The sequence below is a fragment of the Ursus maritimus genome, unplaced genomic scaffold (assembly GCF_017311325.1).
Source record: "Ursus maritimus isolate PB19 unplaced genomic scaffold, ASM1731132v1 scaffold_27, whole genome shotgun sequence".
Classification (NCBI taxonomy): domain Eukaryota; kingdom Metazoa; phylum Chordata; class Mammalia; order Carnivora; family Ursidae; genus Ursus; species Ursus maritimus.
Window position 1 is genome coordinate 22,848,872 of NW_024425230.1, and position 20,057 is coordinate 22,868,928.

Here is a 20,057-nt window from a genome sequence, read left to right on the forward strand (position 1 = left end):
CAGCAGAGTAGATAGAGGTGGGGAGACCTGCCGCTCGGATGGAAGATGGTGTCCTGAGCCACAATAATGAGGGGGATCATCTCCGGGATATTCACGAGATGCAGCTTGGGAGGGAGACCTGGGTTTACATTCGGTCTCCCCGACGGACCTTTTGAAACATGAAACCCCTTCCTGTGAAGTGGGTTTTATAACAGTACGTACCTCTTACTGATGCGAGGCACGGAGGAGAAAGTGTGTCAGCTACTTAGTGCAAAGCCTGGCACGCAGCTCTCACTCTGAGCTATTACTAACACCAAACAACCCTAACAGAGGAAATAACTCTTCATTCTCCCACCTCCTGAGATCAGAACAAGGGAGAAAAACCGGAGGCCACAGAGGAAGGATCAAACAGCAGACATGGCAGTGACGACTGCTGCCGTTCAGCGAATCGCTCTAAGGCTGCAGCGAAGCGCTCGTATTGTGTGTTGCGTTACTTCCATAAATTACAAGTAAGGTTAAACCTCAATTAACTAGAACTCTTGTTCCAAAACGGTATCTTACACTCAACTTTCAGAAGAAAAAGACAGAGAACAAAAAAAAAATAAAAGGATAATAGATATTTATTTTTAAAAAAATTTCAGGGGATGTCCCGTATCAGTAAACAGTTCCGTTTCTTATCCCTTCTATAGCTACCTTCAGTTACAGTCATCGTTCAGAGCAACATGCTTGAAAAGCATTGGAAATGCCTCAAATGTAAAAAAAACAATAACTTACTTACCTAGGGCATACCATACTTTGAAAGGTAGACGTACTTTCCAAAACGGTGACTATAGGGTGTTTGCTGGTTAATCTTTCGTTAACCAGAACCACACATTTCATAGATATTCCAGTTAACTGAGGTTTATATCCATAAGATGTTACCAGACAGAAAAATGTCCCTTCAGCAATTTTGAGACCTCTGCCACCAACACACCTCACTCCCTTCTTGAAAATATAAAATGAAGTACTATTTTAGATGAAAAATTTTTGTCCTAATTACTATTTAGAAAACCTGAATTCTTTTAAGTTGTTACTTATAAGAATTGTGATTTGAAACCATCTTCCAAAACTATCTGATTTTACACATAAGCATTTTTTAACAAGATAATCACTTCTGAGGGGAAAAGAATGTTATTTATATAAAAATTCTGCTTTATAAAAAAGTATACAAATGTTATTCTACCAGGTATACTTCCTACCCCCTCCTAACACAGCTGTACCTGTGAGTGAGGTCATAACTATGAAACACAGCTTACTTCTTGGGTAGAAAGTATACTTTTCAGCAGGAGTGATTCTGTTGGTTATCTTTAAAATTCAAAGTAGTTGTTAGAAAGGTCAGTATTTTATTCAGTTTCTGGTCATGTAAGATTATCGCCACAACGTTGAGCTGATCTGGTTAGCCGGGCACCCGCGGCAGCACCACCTCAATCTCGGGCACTCTCAGGAGCATCCCCCAGACAGACACACGAGCACAGCAGTGCGGTTTAGTGACAAAGAATCCAGTCTCAGACTCTGCCTTTAGATCCTCTGTTTATGTCACATTATTGTGAATCTGTACAAACTCCATTTATAGTTTAAAACTGTACTATGTAACACGACTATATACTATAATAAAATATCCTTTTGTGTAAATACATGGAGAATGTTCGTGGGCATTTATTAGGCCTACTTCTAGCAATATTCCAAATGCTAACAACCAGATACTTCAAAACTCCAAATATGAGGTCAGTTTTCTTAATTTTCTGAAATTAGTTATGTGAGTTAATAGGAATTCTGTAAGAATACTGACCCGTCTCATCTCATGTAACCTTCAGAACAGATAAGCCTGTAAGTCCAATTCATCTAACAGTTAAAACAACAACAAAACCAGCTGTCTGAAACAAGAATCTTTCTATAAAACTGTAAAGTCCATGAGTCAATTGATCTACGAAATTATACAAGATATAGCTGAAAGAGCTGCGTTTTTTTTTTTTTTAAGTTACGCCCAGTTCTCTTTTCCCCTAAGGTTATAAGAAAATGGAAAATCTGCTTTTAAACCATGCAGAGATTTAAATCAACATTCTTCATCTAAGAAACTAAAATTTTAGTTTCTTATCTTGAAATTATAAATATTCATGACACTCAAACTATGTTTTGTGGCCAGTTTTTTATGCCTTTGAGACTAGATGGTATGGTACTATTTAGCCAAGGTCTATCAGAATGCTGAATTATGTATAAAATATTATTTCAGGTATTTGTCCATCTTCTATTGAAGTGCCGTTATTATTGCCAGGGGAACTGAAAAAGAAAAAAACAGTCTTGCTAGCAGTAGGCGTCTCGTGCATGACTTTCTTCAATCCTTTTGTGCCATAGTGGGAATCGGGACCCTAAATGAGAACGAAATGTTCATTAGTAATTCTCATTTAATAAGCATTCAATTTAATGTAGTGTTTTAATTAGATTAACGATTAGATTTCATTATAGTTCTTATAGGCAACTTTATGCTAAGCCATTTCATGAAAAATGAAGTTCTTGCTACAAAGCCAGTTAATGATTAAAAATACTGAATGTAGAAGTCAGCTTTTAGACAACAGTGAAACGGTTTTAAGTAAATAATTACTTTATCTTCTGTCAAACATTCAAATTCCTACTCAAGCAAAGGGCTACTTGCTGTGAAGAACATTTCAGAGCAGAGCTGTGCTGAGAAGCACTTCTTTGTCAAAGCAGTGGAGAGTACTTTAACTCCCAGCTTCCTCCTTCCAGCTCTTCCTGAAGGCTTTATTGCCAGGGACTCTCAGCTTCTACGGAAAACCGCTCTGTTCACCAGTTCACCCTCCGGAACATTCTGGAAGACTTACTTTGAGCGTCGCGCATGCTGTGTAGCACACGTTGGGCAGGATCTCTATGGGCTCTTTGAACATGACCCTGAATGTGTTAGCAGTCCCATCACAACTGAATCCGGTATCGTTTTGTCCCAGGGTTTGTTTTTTTTCATATTCAATGATCTGTAGTTTTTTAAAGAGAAGTCACATTTCAGTTACATCAACTGATGCCAGGTTTCACAGAAAGGAATATGGAACCCTGAGGAATAGCGGCTACGTCTCTGTCGTGTAATTCTTCTGTGTTTACTTCTAACCCCCAGCGATGGCTCTGACAGGCTGTCAAGGGCGGGGAGGATGCCAGCTAACTGGGGCTCGGCAGCAGGACAGAGGGGCGTCCACAAAAGACGCACGGCTCAGGGAACTGGTTTTTAGAGGGCCTGGATTTTAGATACTGAGGAAAATGGGCCTTTACTCCTTGCTAGCCTGCCTTGCCGCTAGAAAATTCCCACAGCATTTCCTATGTCTAAATGTTATTTACTGAAATTAAAATGACCTGAAATGCAGTATTCAGGTACACAGATACTGGAAATGTGAAAATCCTGTTTTCTATTTAGTTCCATAATCTGTGCCAGGCAGGGAAGGACACAGCCTCAAGGAGCTTCCAGTCACTAGACGTGCGTACAGCGACAATTCAGTACGGCACGTGCAGGAAGAGCTATGTGTAAGGTGGAGCGGCCAAACGGAGGAGAATTTTATTTGTCAGGAAGGGGTGAGGCTGCACAGAGGAGAGCGTTAAAGCTCCAGTCGGAGCTCACTGGGTTACAGAGGTCCGTGCGCAGGAAGAGCACGTGCAGAGGCTGAGGCTCACAGACACGCCTTTTCGCAAATGTCAGATAAAAACAGGAACAGCCCAATAGGCCAAACCAGTCGATGCTGTGTGAGGTCAGGACAGTGGTCATTTCTGCAGGGATAGTGACTGGAAAGATCACAAGGGCGCTCGAATGTCCTGTTCCTTGATCTGGCTGCTGGCTGCGCAAGCGTGTTCAGTCTCTGAAAAGCGAGCTACATGTACCGCTTAGAAATACGTGTACTTTTCTAAACGTATATCACAGTTCCATAGAAAACTTAAAACCAGGGCACCTGGGTGGCTCAGTGGGTTAAGCATCTGCTTTTGGCTCAAGTCATGATCCCAGGGTCCTGGGATCGAGACCCACTTCGGGATCCCTGCTCAGCAGGGAGTCTGCTTCTCCCTCTGCCCCTCCCCCTGCTCATGTTCTCTCTCTCAAATAAATAAAATCTAAAAAAAAAAAGTCACTTTCTAATTGGTTTGTAAGAGTAACAAATTGACTTGAGTGACATAAATTTATCAGCTGATTTTTTAAAATATAAATTTATCAACTGATTTTTTTAAGTATTTATTCATTGATTTGATCTCTACACCCAAGGAGGGGCTCAAACCCATAACCCCGAGATCAAGAGTTGCATACTCTTCTGACTGAGCCAGCCAGGGGCCCATCAGCTGAATTTTTAAAAAATATTTTTTGGGGGCGCCTGGGTGGCTCAGCTGTTAAGCGTCTGACTTCGGCTCAGGTCATGATCCCAGGGTCCTGGGACTGAGCCCCGCATCAGGCTCCCTGCTCAGCGGGAAAACTGCTTCTCCCTCTCATACTCCCTTTGCTTGTGTTCCCTCTCTCGCTGTCTCTATCAAATAAATAAATAAAATCTTTAAAAATATATATATTTTTTATTTGAGAAAGAGAGAAAGAGCATGAGCAGGAAGGGCAGAGAGAGGGGAGAATCCCAAGCAGACTCCACACTGAGTACCGAGCCCCACAAGGGGCTCCATCTCACGACCTGAGCTAAAACCAAGAGTCGGGGCCTGACTGCACCCAGCAGTCAGCTGAATTTCAATAAAACTTTAGCAGACAAGATGAGACAATGAGCACGATGTCACGAGCAGAGCCAATAATGCAATTCTTCCATCTGAAGCAAGGTATCTTTGTGAGGTAGTGAGGAATTTTTTTCAACTGTTATCAAATCAGAGCTTTGAATTGTTCCATATTTTGAAAACTAATGATGTATTTTGAACACAAAGTACACCAAGGTTTTTACTATTAAAACTAATATATTAATAACATTTTAGAGAACGCAGTTATTTCCTACTGATAAAAGTTTTCAAACACTGTTTACTTCCTTTTCTCATTTCTATTTTTTGTGTTTTAACTTATGCAAAATATCAAAGTACAGTATTACATGTGCATAGTTTGTAAATACAAGTCCAGTGCAGGTGTGTTTCAAAAATAATTCTAACTGGGGTGTGTAATCACAACAGTGGGAGAACACTGGGTTACTGGAAGGGAATGAGAGAGGTATTTAACTTTCTTCCGGATTAAGAACTGAGATGGAGCAGATCTAAAGAATGAGGCAGGGTCTAGTCAGACAATCAGAAATCAGAAGGTGTTCTTAGTAGTTTTGAGAAATTACACAGTTTCAAGCCCTAGAGTTCAAAGGGCCATGAAAAAAGCCGATGGGTGTCTTAAGACAGCCAACACACAGCAGGAACGACTGACAGTGTTTCCTGGAGAAAGGAGGGCTCCTCCCGTGTTAACGCTTCTGTGAAGGAGCCCGGGACCCCAATTCTTGGAAACCATTCCTTTGATCGGTTGTAAAACAGAACTCTCTAGGCGCTCTCGTGCCTTTGATAATTATATTGATATATTTGATTTTATCAAAATGAGATCTTATTGTAAAATTACATTTGTTATATTTCAAGACGATAGATTGTGAGGAAGAAAGTGTACCTGTATATTCACTTGATAATCCGTGGGACCATGAATAGATCCATATAAACCAAATCCAACTATAGAGATTCTTCTATTAACTGTGAACCTGAGAATGAAGTCAAATATAAAACAACACATGAATTCAATAAGTATTCATACTCTGAAGGCTTATAAAACTTTTAAGTGTTACCTGGAATATCTAATTTTGCTCATAAAAAGGAAAACTGTCATCAATTTGATATCCTTGGAGGTGTTATCTGTTTACCAAAAAACTCTTTCTAGAGTAAATTTTAACTTAATGCAAACTTAAGTAGAATTTGTTTTCTGTACTGCACATTTCTGAGAGTCAAAGGAAATTATTTAACCTAAATACCCACTTTTGTTGTAGTGATCACTGAAATGATATATTAGTCCAAATACGTTTGCCCATCTCCTTCATGAACACATATGTGTCAGCCACTAGGCCCGAAATCCAGCAGCCCAAACTAGAACAATTTCTCAGCTCGATGAATACTTACTCAGGGCCTGTCAGACTTAGGTACTGGGCCTGGCACCAGGGAAATAATGGTCAACAAGCCAGTCAACCCACGCTGCACCTGTAGCCTAATGGAGGACGCCGGGAACAGGCAAGCAAGCAAAGGAATCAACAGTAACTCCAGGTTGTCATCAGAGCTTGGAGGAAGCAGCTGCCGTAAGAGAACACGGTGGTGCAGCGCGGGGCCAGGACCTGATCTACGCAGGTCGATCAGAATGAGATCTCCTACTACAACAATCAGCAAGTCCAGTTTGGTCACAACAGTTAAGAAACACACCCACCTTACTCCATTTTATGAATGTATAAAAGCTGACAAAAAGTACAAAGAGCACTGAAAGACTGTATGATCAGCGATCATCACGACATAAAGCAGGGACCCTCAGCCTCTTTGGCAGCAACGTCAGTGCTCACGACTCTTACTACTGTACCAGCACACTGAGCCCTTCCTGGGCCGGGTGCTGGGCTTCGAGACTTTACACCAATTATTTCCTTTAATCATCGTAACAGCTCCATAAACTCAGTCACACAGTATTGTTTTTATTCTCCTCCGTGTTTATAGTTGAAGAAACTAAGGTTTAGAGAAATTCACTTGCCTGGGTCACAAAGTGTGGCATAGCAGGGACATGACCGCAGGCCTGCCCGGGTCCAAACGCCCATGCTTATCCCCACTACGCGAACACTCTCAGTCCAGTGCGAGGACCGCCTTAAGAGTTTTAAATATATCGTTTTTAATATAGGTCTTTTCTTATTTTAAAAAAGTAATATATTCGCTGTAAAAAAACCAAAACGCTAGAAAATGCAGCTAAACAAACAAGGACAATTTTAAAGCATCTCTAAATCTATTATCCAGAGATACCCTCCATCTATCCTTTGGTGCATTCTCTTTTCAGACTTTTAGTTCTATTTTTTAACAATGGGAAAATAAGACACACAAAATAAGACTTATTTTCTATGAACACTTACCTTAAAAATCATCTATATAGATATAATTATATATATATATATATATATATACACACTTCTCTCATTTAAAAAGGTAAACAATTACTACTGGTCCACTATATTTAACTAGTTCCTCATTGCTGGATAATCTAGGTTACTTGCAGTTTTGCTCTTCTATGACAGTGCCATGATGAGTAATCTTGTAGGGCCTTAATTATGTCCTTAGAATAAATTCCTAGAAGTAGAACTGCTGAGGAAAATAACAGGCATGTTCTTAAGGCTTTAGATAAACATTATCCAATTGCTTCCAGGGAAAACTAGCACACTTTCCACCCCACAGGGAACAAAGATCGATTCTATCTCACACTGAGCAATCCTGAGTATTTTTATGTCTTTGTGCCGCTGAGAAGCTGATGACTGACAAATCCTATTTATATTTCTTTGATTACTAATGAGTTAAAACACTTGTTCATATGCTTACCATCTACTGGATTTTCTCTTTAATGAAATACTCATGTTCTTTTCCCATTTTTCTCTGCTGATGAAATGTCTTTTTCATGTGGATTTGAAAGGCCATGTTATATAGCCGTGCTTTGTCAGTAAATATCCATTACGGAAAGTATCCTGTTTGTCATTTATTGATTAACTTTATGGTGGCTTTGGAAGTAAAAATGTTGAATTATCTGTAGTCAAATTATGATCTCTGCCAACTTTAAAGAGGCTGATCTCACCCCATCATAACATTTACCTCCACTAGCACTCTCAAGATTTCATTTTTTTAATGTTGAAATTTAACTTTATACAAATAGTGGTAGATGGGATCAGAAAGGATCTAACTTTATTTTCCCAGTGGTTAATCCTTTTTCACCTTCTAAATTTCCTCCCTTACATTCTAAATGCTCGCCTATGTTAGGCTGATTTTGGAACTCTATAGTGTGTCCCATGCAACACTTAAAGTTTATAATACTTATCACATTCGATCCATACTGCTCCTTTAAAAAGAGAAACATTTGGGCTTCCAGAGTAACTTTAGAATAATTTTGCCAAGCCACTCCTCTGCACCGAACACATGTGACTTCTGAAAGGAACTGTGTAACATACGGGGTTAGTTTGGAAAGATACTGACTCCAGTCGAAGTTCTCCAGTTCTTCATAAAGGTGCTAGTCGGTGTGCTTCTCATTGGATTTATTCCTGCTCCTTTATGTTGTCACTATGGTACATGGAGTATTTTTTATTTAATATTTTGACTGAAAAACCAAACATTTTTAAATTTTAGCCTTTTATTGTGGCAAAATATACAACAAAATGAACCATCTTAGCCATTTTCAAGTGTGTAGTTCAGTGGCACTGAGGACATCAACCCCTGCCACCGTCCATCTCTGTCACTGAATTCTGACGACACAGGAACATCAGTGGTTTTTACATATACATTTCACAAGTGGCCACTATTCTCTTCCATTGGTTCTAACAGATTTTTACTGATCCTGAGGTTATTCAGATGGATCCGTTGTTCTCAAAAGGAGTTCTTTCCTCAAGAAGGCCAAGCTCTGTTTTCACAAAGGTTTAGGGGCACTGCTGGCAGGGAGCCAGGGGCACCAGGTTAACTGCAATGATTAGGACAGTCTCCCCACAAAGAATCCCAATCAACTTTCAAGTGTCCCATCAGAATTCATGTAGGTGAAAAACTCATTTATAACTACAAGAGTTCAACCTAATTCTACTTTATTTACAAACCAAAGATTTTGTTGTTGTTGTTGTTGTTATAATGCAAAATTATTCTGCAGAGAGGATGTGTCTTATGTCTGTACACAGGAAGGAATTAGAGGATTATATCCAACCCTCTGTTCTCCTTGCAGAGCAGGGTCCCCAAGTCCCCAGCATCACATACGTTTCAGCATAAACCAAAGCTTTTGACAACTTTAATATTCACTGACCTTTACAAGAGGTGATTATCATATAGCGGAAATATTATATAGTCAATTCTTATTTGTAGTAACCATATTCTATAAAGTTGCCACAAATACTAAACCATTGCTCCTGGGGGAAACATGTGTATACACACACACACACACACATACACATACACACACAGAAACATACACAGACACACTTCACATGGGTTATAATCCTAAAAACAGCTCATCCTAGTAGATTCCAATTTCTTTATTTTACAGAAGAGAAAACAAAGGTTCAGAAGTGTTAAGTGACTTGCCTGAGGCCACCCAGCAGCAGGTGCAGAGTCAGGATTCGTACTGCCCACATGGCCCCAGAGCCTGTCCTGCACTACACCGTACTGCCCTCTACTGTCTCCATTCCCAGGAGAGCAGAGATAAGAAGGCAGAGGGCATCTCCTTGTGTGACCCTCAAATAGGAACATACTTCCTGGGCAAGGAAAATCTTTCCTGTGATTTAAGAAAGCACTGCAAGCATTGATTTTGGGAGTACAAATAAATTTTAGTGAGTAAGAGGGTCGCCAATCTAGAAACTAAATAAACAGGACTAACTGTACTTTGTTTTATTTGAAACCTTTAAAAAAATGACATTATTGGCAGCAACACTGCTCCTGGTTTTTGACATGTGGTATGCTACACCTGTCCCTGCAAGCGTAGCTGTCTTGGCACGCTGGTGTGCACACGGACTGACCGCTTCCTTCTGTCTTCTAGTGTGGTCCTGCTCCAGTGCCTACACATTATTTTATTTGATCTCAGTTATATTTATTGCTCCACTGCAACTAGGTCGTTATGGTAATTAAAAACAACGTGTGCAGTATACAGTCTATGAAATTCATCAGGTTAGTAAAGAGGGAATATAAAACATTTTATTATAAAATTATAAAGAGGGAATATAAAACATTTTATTATAAAAAAGGGAGAAATGGTACTAATGTAGATAATGTCATCTGCAAATAATGAAAAAGATTTCTTCCTTCTCAGTATTCAATCTCCTAATCCTTTATGACAATCATAAATAAATCACATCACCCAGAATTGTAAGAATACTGCCGAAACACAGCAAGACCGGCCAGCGTCACTACCTTGAGGTTTTGATAGTCTATCACATGAAAGAATTTTTCTAGTCTATTAACAGACTAGAATGAAGGTGAAATTTTATAAAGTCTTTGACACCTATTGAAACAATCAAATTCCTTTTCTTCCTTGGTCTGCTACTGTGGTGAATGGATATTTAATATATTTCCTAATACTGAGCCATTTTTTCAATCTTCAAATAAACCCTGTTTGCTCGTACAGTAATGTTTTCTCAGGTATTGCTAGATTCAAGACACTGACGTCTTACGTAGAAGTTCTTCTGTATCTATGAGACTGATCTAGAAATGTTTTCGTCTCATCAGATTCCTGCATTAAGTGTTACGCTTCTTTCAATAATTAACCAAGAAGTATTTTCTTCTTTTAATGCTCAAGGAAATGACCTGTTCCTTGAAGGTTTGATAAAACTCACCTGTAAAAACCACCTTGTGAAGGGACAGTTCTTTGATAACTTTTAATTCCTTCCATTGGTAATTGGGTCTATTCAGGCTTTCTTCTTCAGTCAATTTTGATAATTTATATTTGCCTATAAAATGATCCATTCCATCAAGATGTTCAATTTATTAGCACAGAGTAAACTCAGAATTAAAATAAAAATTGCCTTAGTATATGATTATATCCCCATTATTACTTCTAAATGTACGCTTTCTTCCTTTACTGGTTTTGAGGTTTATTTATTTTGCTGATTTTTTTAAGGAACCGGCTTACGGATTTAATTCTACTGTTTTAAATTCATTCATTCCTACATTTATCTATTTCCCTTCTCTTTTCTATTTTCTTTTGCTATTCATTTTCTAAATACTTGAGTTGAATGCTTAAATCATTTATTTCTACTCTAATTTATTTATTAAAAGTAGACATTATTACTGTCCTTTTGTGTGACACTTGGCCTCATCTCATAGGTTTTCATATATAACGTTCTCATTGTGAATGATTATTAAGTAGTCCACAAATGCATTTATTTCCCCCTCAGAATTTTATTTTTTAACAAACTTATTATTAATCCCTAGTTTGATACTGAAGTGCTATTAAGTAAGTAAAGATCCAAAAGGTCTTTTTTATGAAAACTGGTACTTATTCTATTTTGATATTTAACCTAAAGAAAACACAATAAAGATAAATTCCTCAACAGGATTTTATCCATGTGTCTTTCAAGATTCTTGATTTTTTTCCCATTTAAGCGTTTGTAACTGGATACGGAGCTATCTCCCATGCGAAGAGAAAGCTCCTGTTAAACGCTGTTAGAGCAGTGTCTGATAATTACGGTGCAGAGCCCGCTGGCCAGCGATGGCAGTCCAAACAGAACCCAGGCCGCAGAAACCCTCCCCAAGCCTTTCTACCTTCACTTGTTTCCTGAGAGGTCCTCTCACTCACGGTCCAGCGAGGAGGTGCTGCACCTCCCCGACTCTTGACTGTTGTCGTTAACTCAGAAATGTATTAAACAAAGTTGAAAATAAAACACGGTCAATGATCTCCTGCAACACGAGGAGAAGAGGCCACGCTTGCGGTGAGGCAGCTACCTGATGCGGTCGCTGGTGCCGCTGTAGCCCCAGCGGCTCTCCACTTGCTGGAACCTGTTGATGCAGCACTCCTTCCCCCGCAGGCAGCAACGGGGCCGGTCGATGTATTCCACTCGGGGTTTAGGATTGACAGTAAAATGAAGAAAGAGATTGACCACTTCACGGTCGGACAAAATTCCAGACTGAGCGGGACCTGCAGAAATAAAAATATAACCTCAGGAAAAGCATCTGGATTTCAATTCCTAACTCTGCAATACTCCACATAATAATGTGAATTCAGAGGCGCCTGGGTGGCACAGTCGTTAAGCGTCTTGCCTTCGGCTCCGGGCGTGATCCCAGCATTCTGGGATCGAGCCCCACATCAGGCTTCTCCACTAGGAGCCCGCTTCTTCCTCTCCCACTCCCCCTGCTTGTGTTCCCTCTCTTGCTGGCTCGCTCTCTCTGTCAAATAAATAAATAAAATCTTTAAAAAAAAATAATGTGAATTCAAATCCAGAAGATGTAAAATAACAGTGAGGTAGAAAAATTTTAGTATGTATTTAATTTTAAAGATTTCTAATCCGTTTGAGGTTAATCTAATAGAACGTAAGTGTTAGCAGCGCTCTCTCAAATAATCTTTAAAACAACAACGAACAAACAAAATCTTCCACAAAGAAAACTCTGGATCCGGATAACCTCACTGGTGAACTTTCCTAAACATTTAAGGAAAAAACACCACCAATCTTACACCAACTCTTAAACAGTTAAAAAAGAAACATTCATTAACTTCTCTATGTGACCAGCATAAACGTGCTAATTAAAATCTCCCAATTTCATTCCAAGAAAGGAAAAGTACAGACTAATTTCTCTCATGAAGTAGTCATAAAAATATTTTTAAAAGTTTAGCAAACTGGATTTGGTAACATAGGATACAGAATGACAACTAAGTCTGGCTTATATAAGGAATCCAATTAGGTTTAATTTGGAAAGTCAGTGTAGTTCACCATATTAAGAAAATACAGCAAAGAGCATCTCTCTACTTGCTAGATGGGATGCTACCCAATTCATGCATTGCTTAATAAAGTCAATTACATATTTGAAAAAATATAAAGAAAATAAAGGGGAAAACTACTGTACCACTATCTGAAAAGAAGAGAAGCAGTTGATAAAGTTAATGACAAAACTCTCATCAGACTGGGGCACCTGGGTGGCTCAGTCGTTAAGCATCTGCCTTCAGCTCAGGTCATGATCCCAGGGTCCTGGGATCGAGCCCCGAGTCAGGCTCCCTGCTCAGTGGGAAGCCTGCTTCTCCCTCTCCCATTTCCCGTGCTTATGCTCCCTCTCTCGCTGTGTCTCTCTCTGTCAAATAAATAAATAAAATCTTAAAAAACAAAACAGTAGTAATATTATAAAAATATTACAAATATTAGTGACTAGTAGTAGTATAAAAATGTCAGTTATCACCACACCAATCTACAGATTCAATGCAATTCCAATCAAAATCCCATGATTTTGGGGGGGAGGAAATTGACAAGCTGAGTAAAAAAATTCATACAAAAATGCAAAAAGACCAAAATAGCCAATATAATCTTGAAGAAGAACAAAGCTGGAGAATTTTCACTACCAGATTTCAAGATCTGGTGTAAAACTATGCAGAACTGGTGCAAGAATAAATAAATATAACAGTGGAACAGAACACACACTCCAGAAACAGGTTACTTCAAACAAAATCACCTGATTTACAACAAAGTTGGCCCTGAAATGTATGGGACAAGGATAGTTTTTTAATATGCTGCTACATGGGGAAAAAAATGAAGCTTAACTTCTACCTCATACCATATACATGTGTGAGAAAACAATACAAAAAAACAAAAATCCAAATGGTTTATAGATCTAAATGTTAAATGTAAAACATTAAAACTCCTTGAAGAGAACTTAAGAGAATATCTTAATAATCTTGAGGCTGGCAAATTTCTTAAAGTAGATACAGAAAGCCTTCACCTGACTGAAGAAAAAGGTTGATAAATTAACTTCATTACAATTAAAATTTTCTATTTATCAAAAGCCAAGGTATAGAAGCAACCCAAGTGTCCATCCATAGACAAATGGATAAAGATGTGGTGTATATTACAATGGAATATTACTCAGCCGTAAAAAAAAAAAAAGTATGAGATCTTGCCATTTGCAACAACACGGATGGACCCAGATGGTATTGTACTAAGTGAAATAAGTCAAAGACAAATACCATATGATTTCACTTATGTGTGGACTCTAAAAAACTAATGAACAAACAAACATAAAAGTAAAGAGGCTCTTTTTTTTTTCCCCAAAGATTTTATTTATTTATTTGAGAGAGAAAGAGAGTGAGCAAGACAGAGAGCACAAGCCATGGGGAGAGGCAGAGGGAGAAGCAGACTCCCCACTGAGTAGGGAACTCAACTTGGGGCTCGATCTCAGGACGCTGGGATCCTGACCTGAGCCAAAGGCAAATCCTTAACTGACCGAGCCACCCAGGCACCCCTAAAAAGGCTCTTAAATACAGAAAACAAACTGGTTGTTGCCAGAAGGGAGTGGGTTGGGGGGATTAGCAAAATAGGTGTAGATTAAGATGTACAAATGTCCAGTTATAAAATAAGTAAGTCAGAGCGATGAGAAGAAGAGCATAGAGAATATAGCCAGTATCGTAACACTGCATGCTGACACATGGTGACTCTACTTATCGTGATGAGCACGGAGTAAATGTACAGAATTGCTGAATCACTATGCTGTATGCCTGAACCTAATACAGCACCGTATGTCTACTACACTTCAAATAATAAATTTTTTTAAAAGACAGCATTAATAAAAAGGCAATCCACATTAGCAATACATATACCTGACAGAAGACTTGTATTCAGAACATATAAAACTCTTAAAAATCAACAAAGAAACCAAGGACCTGAATAAGCATATCCGGTTATTGGCACATTCAACATCATTAACTGTCAGAGGCACAAAATTAAAACCATAATAAAGTATGTTCTCAACCCACCAAATGACTAAACTACAAAAACGGACAAGAACCAAGTTCTGGAGAGGATGTGGGGCAACTAGAATGTGCTTGTAACTCTCTTCACTTGGCAGTTGAGCATGAACGTTACAATCACTCTGGGCAACTCTCTGGCCGGATCTACTGATGGTGAACATACCCACACTCCATGACATAACAATTCCACTTGTATAATACTCAACAGAAATGTCTACATGTGTCCCCTCAGTGACATGTACAAGAAGGTTCTTAATGGCCCCCAAAAAGAAACAACCCAGATGTTCCAACAATAGTAAAATGCATAATAAATCATGGCACATTCCTACGACAGATTATATAGCAATGAAAAAGAATGAGCTACTGCCACACACAACCACAGGGATGAATCTACATAGTAAGAGAGAAAGCCATACACCAAAGAACACATATGTAAGCATCATTTCCTTTATATTAAGTTCAAAAACAGAAGACATGAACAGACATTTCTTTAAAGACAACATATAGATGCCCAACAGACACATGAAAAGATGCTCAACATCACTCTTCATCGGGGAAATGCACATCAAACCTACAATGAGATCCCACCTCACACCTGTCAGAATGGCTAAAATCAACAACACAAGAAACAACAGGTGTTTGTGAGTATGTGGAGAAATTGTTGGTGGGAATGCAAACTGGTGCAGCCATTGTGGAAAACAGTATGGAGGTTCCTCGAAAAGTTAAAAATAGAACTACCCTATGATCCAGCAAATCACGCCACTGAGTATTTATCCAAAGAATACTAAAACACGAATTCAAAGGGACAGATGCACCCCTCTGTGTATAGGGGCATTATCTGCAATAGCCAAGACGTGGAAGCAGCCCAACTGTTCATAAATTGATAAATGGATAAAGACAATGTGGGGTGTGTGTGTATCTATATCTACAATGGAATATTACTTAGCCATGAAAAAGAATGAAATCTTACCTTTTGCAGTGACCTCACTGGAGCTAGAGGAATGATGCTAAGAGAAGTCACTCAGAGAAAGACAAGTACCTATGACTTCACTCATATGTGGAATTTAAGAAACAAAACAAATGATCATAGGGGGTAAAAAAAAAAGAAAGAAGCAAACCAAGAAACAGACTCTTAACTATAGAGAATGGATGGTCACCAGAGGGGAGGTGAGTAGGGGTGTGGGTGAAATAGGTGATGGGGATTAAGGAGTGCATGTGTAGTGATAAGCACCAGGTGATTCAAATAAAAACTTTTAAAAAAAGTTCAAAAACAGACACAACTGATTTATAGAGGCCAGAAAGTAGTCACCTTTGGGAGGGAGATCAGGGACTTGGAGGAGCATGATGAAGGCTTCTGGGATACTGGTCATATACCATAAACTGATACCAAGTATGATTCTATAGGTGTGTTCACTTTATTATATGGCTGTTACACCTCAATAAAAAAGTTTGCAGAGGGGCGCCTGGGTGGCTCAGTCGTTAAGCGTCTGCCTTCGGCTCAGGGCATGATCCCGGCGTTCTGGGATCGAGCCCCACATCAGGCTTCTTCACTGGGAGCCTGCTTCTTCCTCTCCCACTCCCCCTGCTTGTGTTCCCCCTCTCTGACTGTCTCTCTCTCTGTCAAATAAATAAATAAAATCTTTAAAAAAAAAAAAGTTTGCAGAAAGAAAAAACACTGATTCCACCAAAAACATATTGGGAGAAAATTATTTATGATAAATCTAATAAGAAAAATTTGAATATCCAACAGAAAAAACAAAAGTCATAAATATTAAGAAAAAATACAAATAGGCAGTAAATATAAATATAATTTTAAACAATAATGAGATTTCCTTTTTCCTCTAAATCAACCTGGCCATGACTTAAAAGCAGATAATACTCAATGTCAATATGGATAAGGAGAATGGGTCATAGAAAAAAGATTCAAAACCAGGTATGTCTGATTTCATTTTTATTTTATTTTTTTTAAGGTTTTTATTTATTTGAGAGAGAGAGAGAACAAGCAGTGGGAGGGGCAGAGGAAGAGAGAGAGAGAGAAGCAGACTCCCTGCTGAGAAGGAAGCCCTACTCAGGGCTTGATCTCATGACCCGGAGATCATGACCCTAGCCAAAGGCAGACACTTAACCAACCGAGCCATCTAGGTGCCCCTGGATGTCTCTGATTTTACATCAGAAGCGTCGATCAGGGGCACCTGGGTGGCTATGTTGGTTAAGTGTCTGCCTTCAGCTCAGGTCATGATCCTGGGGTCCTGGGATTGAGTCCTGAGTGGGGGCTCCCTGCTCAGTGGGGAGCCTGCTTCTCCCTGTCCCTCTGCCCTTCCTGCCCCCCACCCCTCCCCCGTTCGTGCTTGCTCGTTTTCTCTCTCTTGTGCTCTTTCTCTAATAAATAAATAAAATCTTAAAAAAAAAAGCATCAGGGGCGCCTGGGTGGCACAGCGGTTAAGCGTCTGCCTTCGGCTCAGGGTGTGATCCCGGCGTTATGGGATCGAGCCCCACATCAGGCTCTTCCGCTATGAGCCTGCTTCTTCCTCTCCCACTCCCCCTGCTTGTGTTCCCTCTCTAGCTGGCTGTCTCTATCCTGTTGAATAAATAAATAAAATCTTAAAAAAAAAAGCATCAGGGGCGCCTGGGTGGCACAGCGGTTAAGCGTCTGCCTTCGGCTCAGGGTGTGATCCCGGCGTTATGGGATCGAGCCCCACATCAGGCTCTTCCGCTATGAGCCTGCTTCTTCCTCTCCCACTCCCCCTGCTTGTGTTCCCTCTCTAGCTGGCTGTCTCTATCCTGTTGAATAAATAAATAAAATCTTTAAAAAAAAAAAAAATCAATCTTAAGAATCAGAAAGGTCTATCATTATAACCTTGAGCAAGACACTTAACACCTCTCAGGTTCAGTTCTCTAATCTATAAAAATCTGATTTTTATATACATAGTATTTTAAAAATATAACCCTATATTCAGTCATATGTGTGGAATCTAAAAAAACAAAATAAAAGCAAATGAATAAACAAAAAAAGCAGATCAGACCCATAAATACTGAGAACAAACTGGTGGTTGCCAGAGGACAGGGTGGGGAGAGGGGATGGGCAAATGCTTGAAGGGGAGTCACGGGGATGAAAGGCTCAGCACAGGGAATACAGTCAATGACGCTGTAACAGTGCCGCGTGGTGACAGACGGTGGCTACACTGGTGGGGAGCACGTAACCTTATAGAACAGAATCGCCGTGTTGTACACCGGAAACTAATGTAACCTGTGTGCACTACACTAAAAAAAAAAAAAAACCAAAAAACCCTAATGCACATATCAAAATAAATCACCTATAATGTTATCCTGAAGAGCTCTCAGGAGAAGTAAATGAAATTACACACACACACTCCCATTCATATATCATGTGACTAGAATTCAGTAAGTACCAGGTTCTCCTCTCGCACAGGGAGGCTGGCTGACTGCCTGTTAATTTCACACAGATATTGGTCAAGTGATAGCCCTACCTGCTGCAAACTCCTCAATGGTCATCAGTGGGAACCGGATCAAGGACAGTGCTTTTCCTAGAACTTTCTGTTTGTTTCCAAAAGTCACAGGCAATTGTTGTCTTTGACATTCCGCTTCTGCCCATCGCACAACAGCTCCAAAAAGTCGACTTTCTCTAATACTAAGTGTGTCTCTTTCTAGAACTGCACAGAGTGTGTCTACAAGTAAAATACAAAAATCAAATTAGGGATATTTTGTTCTTTAACAAAGCAATACCAACAAACACGCTTAAGTTTTCAAATTTCAATAAAAAACAGGTTAGATACTTAAAACTATAGACTCTACACTTAAAAATATTAAAGAATGAGAGGAATTAAACAGCAATGTTTTCTTTAAAAAACTGCTATAGGGTTAACATTCAACTTATGCCTAATCATACACGGAAGCTTAGGTATAGTATCTCCTTGTATATCCACCCCATTTGCCAAGCAAACTCAAATATTCAGAGTAAGATTAACAGTAAGTCAGTCAGAGAAAATGGCTTCACATTAGTAACATACAGAAACTCATAACGTCTACAGATAACCACGGACCCACTCCCCAAGTACCCCTTATTAGGCACTCTTTATGTGTCAGGAACTGTTCTAGATGTTGAGGATACATCACTGAACAAGAAGTTAAAAACCTGCCTTCATGGAGCTTATATTCTAATGGGGGTAAACGTTATGTTAGATGCCAAGTGTAAGACAAAGAGCAGAGTAAGGGGAATCCTACGTGCAGTTTAAAACAGGACAGCTTAGGCGGCTCACCTGAGCTAAGACTTGATTGGGGGTGGGGCGGGGGGGGGGTCAGCCAAACAGGGGCCTAACCGGAAGGACTGTTCCAGGACTGCCAGTGGGAAGGCCCTCACATCAAAGTGTGCCTGGCAAGTCTGAGGACCACCCAGGAGCCAGTGTGGCTAGACTGCAGTGAGCAAGAGGGAAAAGTGGCAGGCGATGAGGCCAGAAACAGGGGGAAATGGGGGTAATCCTATAGTACCCTGTAGATCACCTGGCTTTTACTTGGATGGGAAGGGGAACAAACCCCTGGAGGATCTGTGGCTGTGACATTTGACGCTGTAAAAGGATCACACTGGCAGCCGTGCTGAGAAGCGCCTCTAGAGGAGTACAGTGGAAATGAGATCAGTGAGCAGGTTCCGGCTCTGATCCAGGTCAGAGGTGATGATGGCCAGGACCAGAAGGAAGAGGCGAAAAACGATGAGCTTCAAGACACATTCTGAAGGATGACTCAATGCAATGTCCTCACAGAGGGAATATAGAGGGCGACCGAGGGGCATCAAGGATGATGCTCAGGTTTATAGTCTAAGCAAAGGACAGATGACAGGGCAACGACTGAGACGGGAAAGCCTATGAAGGAGGTTTTGGGGGATGGTGAGAGGTGAGATCTGAAATTTAATTTGGGACATCTGAAGTTTGAACTCCCTGACGTCCAAGTATAAATGTCATGCCTGGAACTCAGGCCCTCACTTGGAATCCTTCTCCTTTTATCAGAAGCAAAATTTAAAAAAAATCAACTCGGCTCCCCTACAGTAGACCAGAAGCAGAAGTCCAGAGAGGGGGCCTTAGAGGCCAACAGACTAGAATAAAATGATAGGTGGCACACAAGCAGGGGCAGAGAAGAGAGGAAATCTGAAAAGTAGATGTAGGTGCCTGAACAGCACTACAGTCAAGAGTCTTCTACACAAAGAGTCTTGTTTATACAAAAACAAACACACAGGGGCACCTGGGTGGCTCAGGGTGGCTCAGTCGGTTGGGTTGAGCGTCCAACCGTCAGTTTCAGCTCAGGTCATAATAGAGAGCCCTGAGTCAGGCTCCATGCTGGGGGCGGGGCGGAGCCTGCTTGAGGATTGTCTCGTCTCCCTCTGCCCCTCCCCTCTGCGCTC

At 40.1% G+C, this 20,057-nt stretch overlaps 1 protein-coding gene across 2 annotated transcripts in view; it reads right to left on the reverse strand.

Annotated features, from left to right (window-relative positions):
* Positions 1-581: 581 nt before the first annotated feature.
* BTBD1 (BTB domain containing 1) overlaps positions 582-20,057 on the reverse strand; it is a 41,876-nt gene continuing 22,400 nt past the window's right edge. The window contains exons 4-8 of one of the 2 annotated variants that reach the window (XM_040642860.1): positions 18,136-18,333; positions 11,644-11,836; positions 5,621-5,708; positions 2,856-3,002; positions 582-2,384 (exon numbers count right to left, since the gene is read on the reverse strand). In XM_040642860.1, the coding sequence (XP_040498794.1) occupies positions 2,226-2,384; positions 2,856-3,002; positions 5,621-5,708; positions 11,644-11,836; positions 18,136-18,333 (785 nt within the window). In that variant the 3' untranslated portion in view covers positions 582-2,225. Of the gene's footprint in view, positions 2,385-2,855; positions 3,003-5,620; positions 5,709-11,643; positions 11,837-18,135; positions 18,334-20,057 lie in introns of those variants that run through there. The other variant, XM_040642861.1, reaches the window with a different exon arrangement.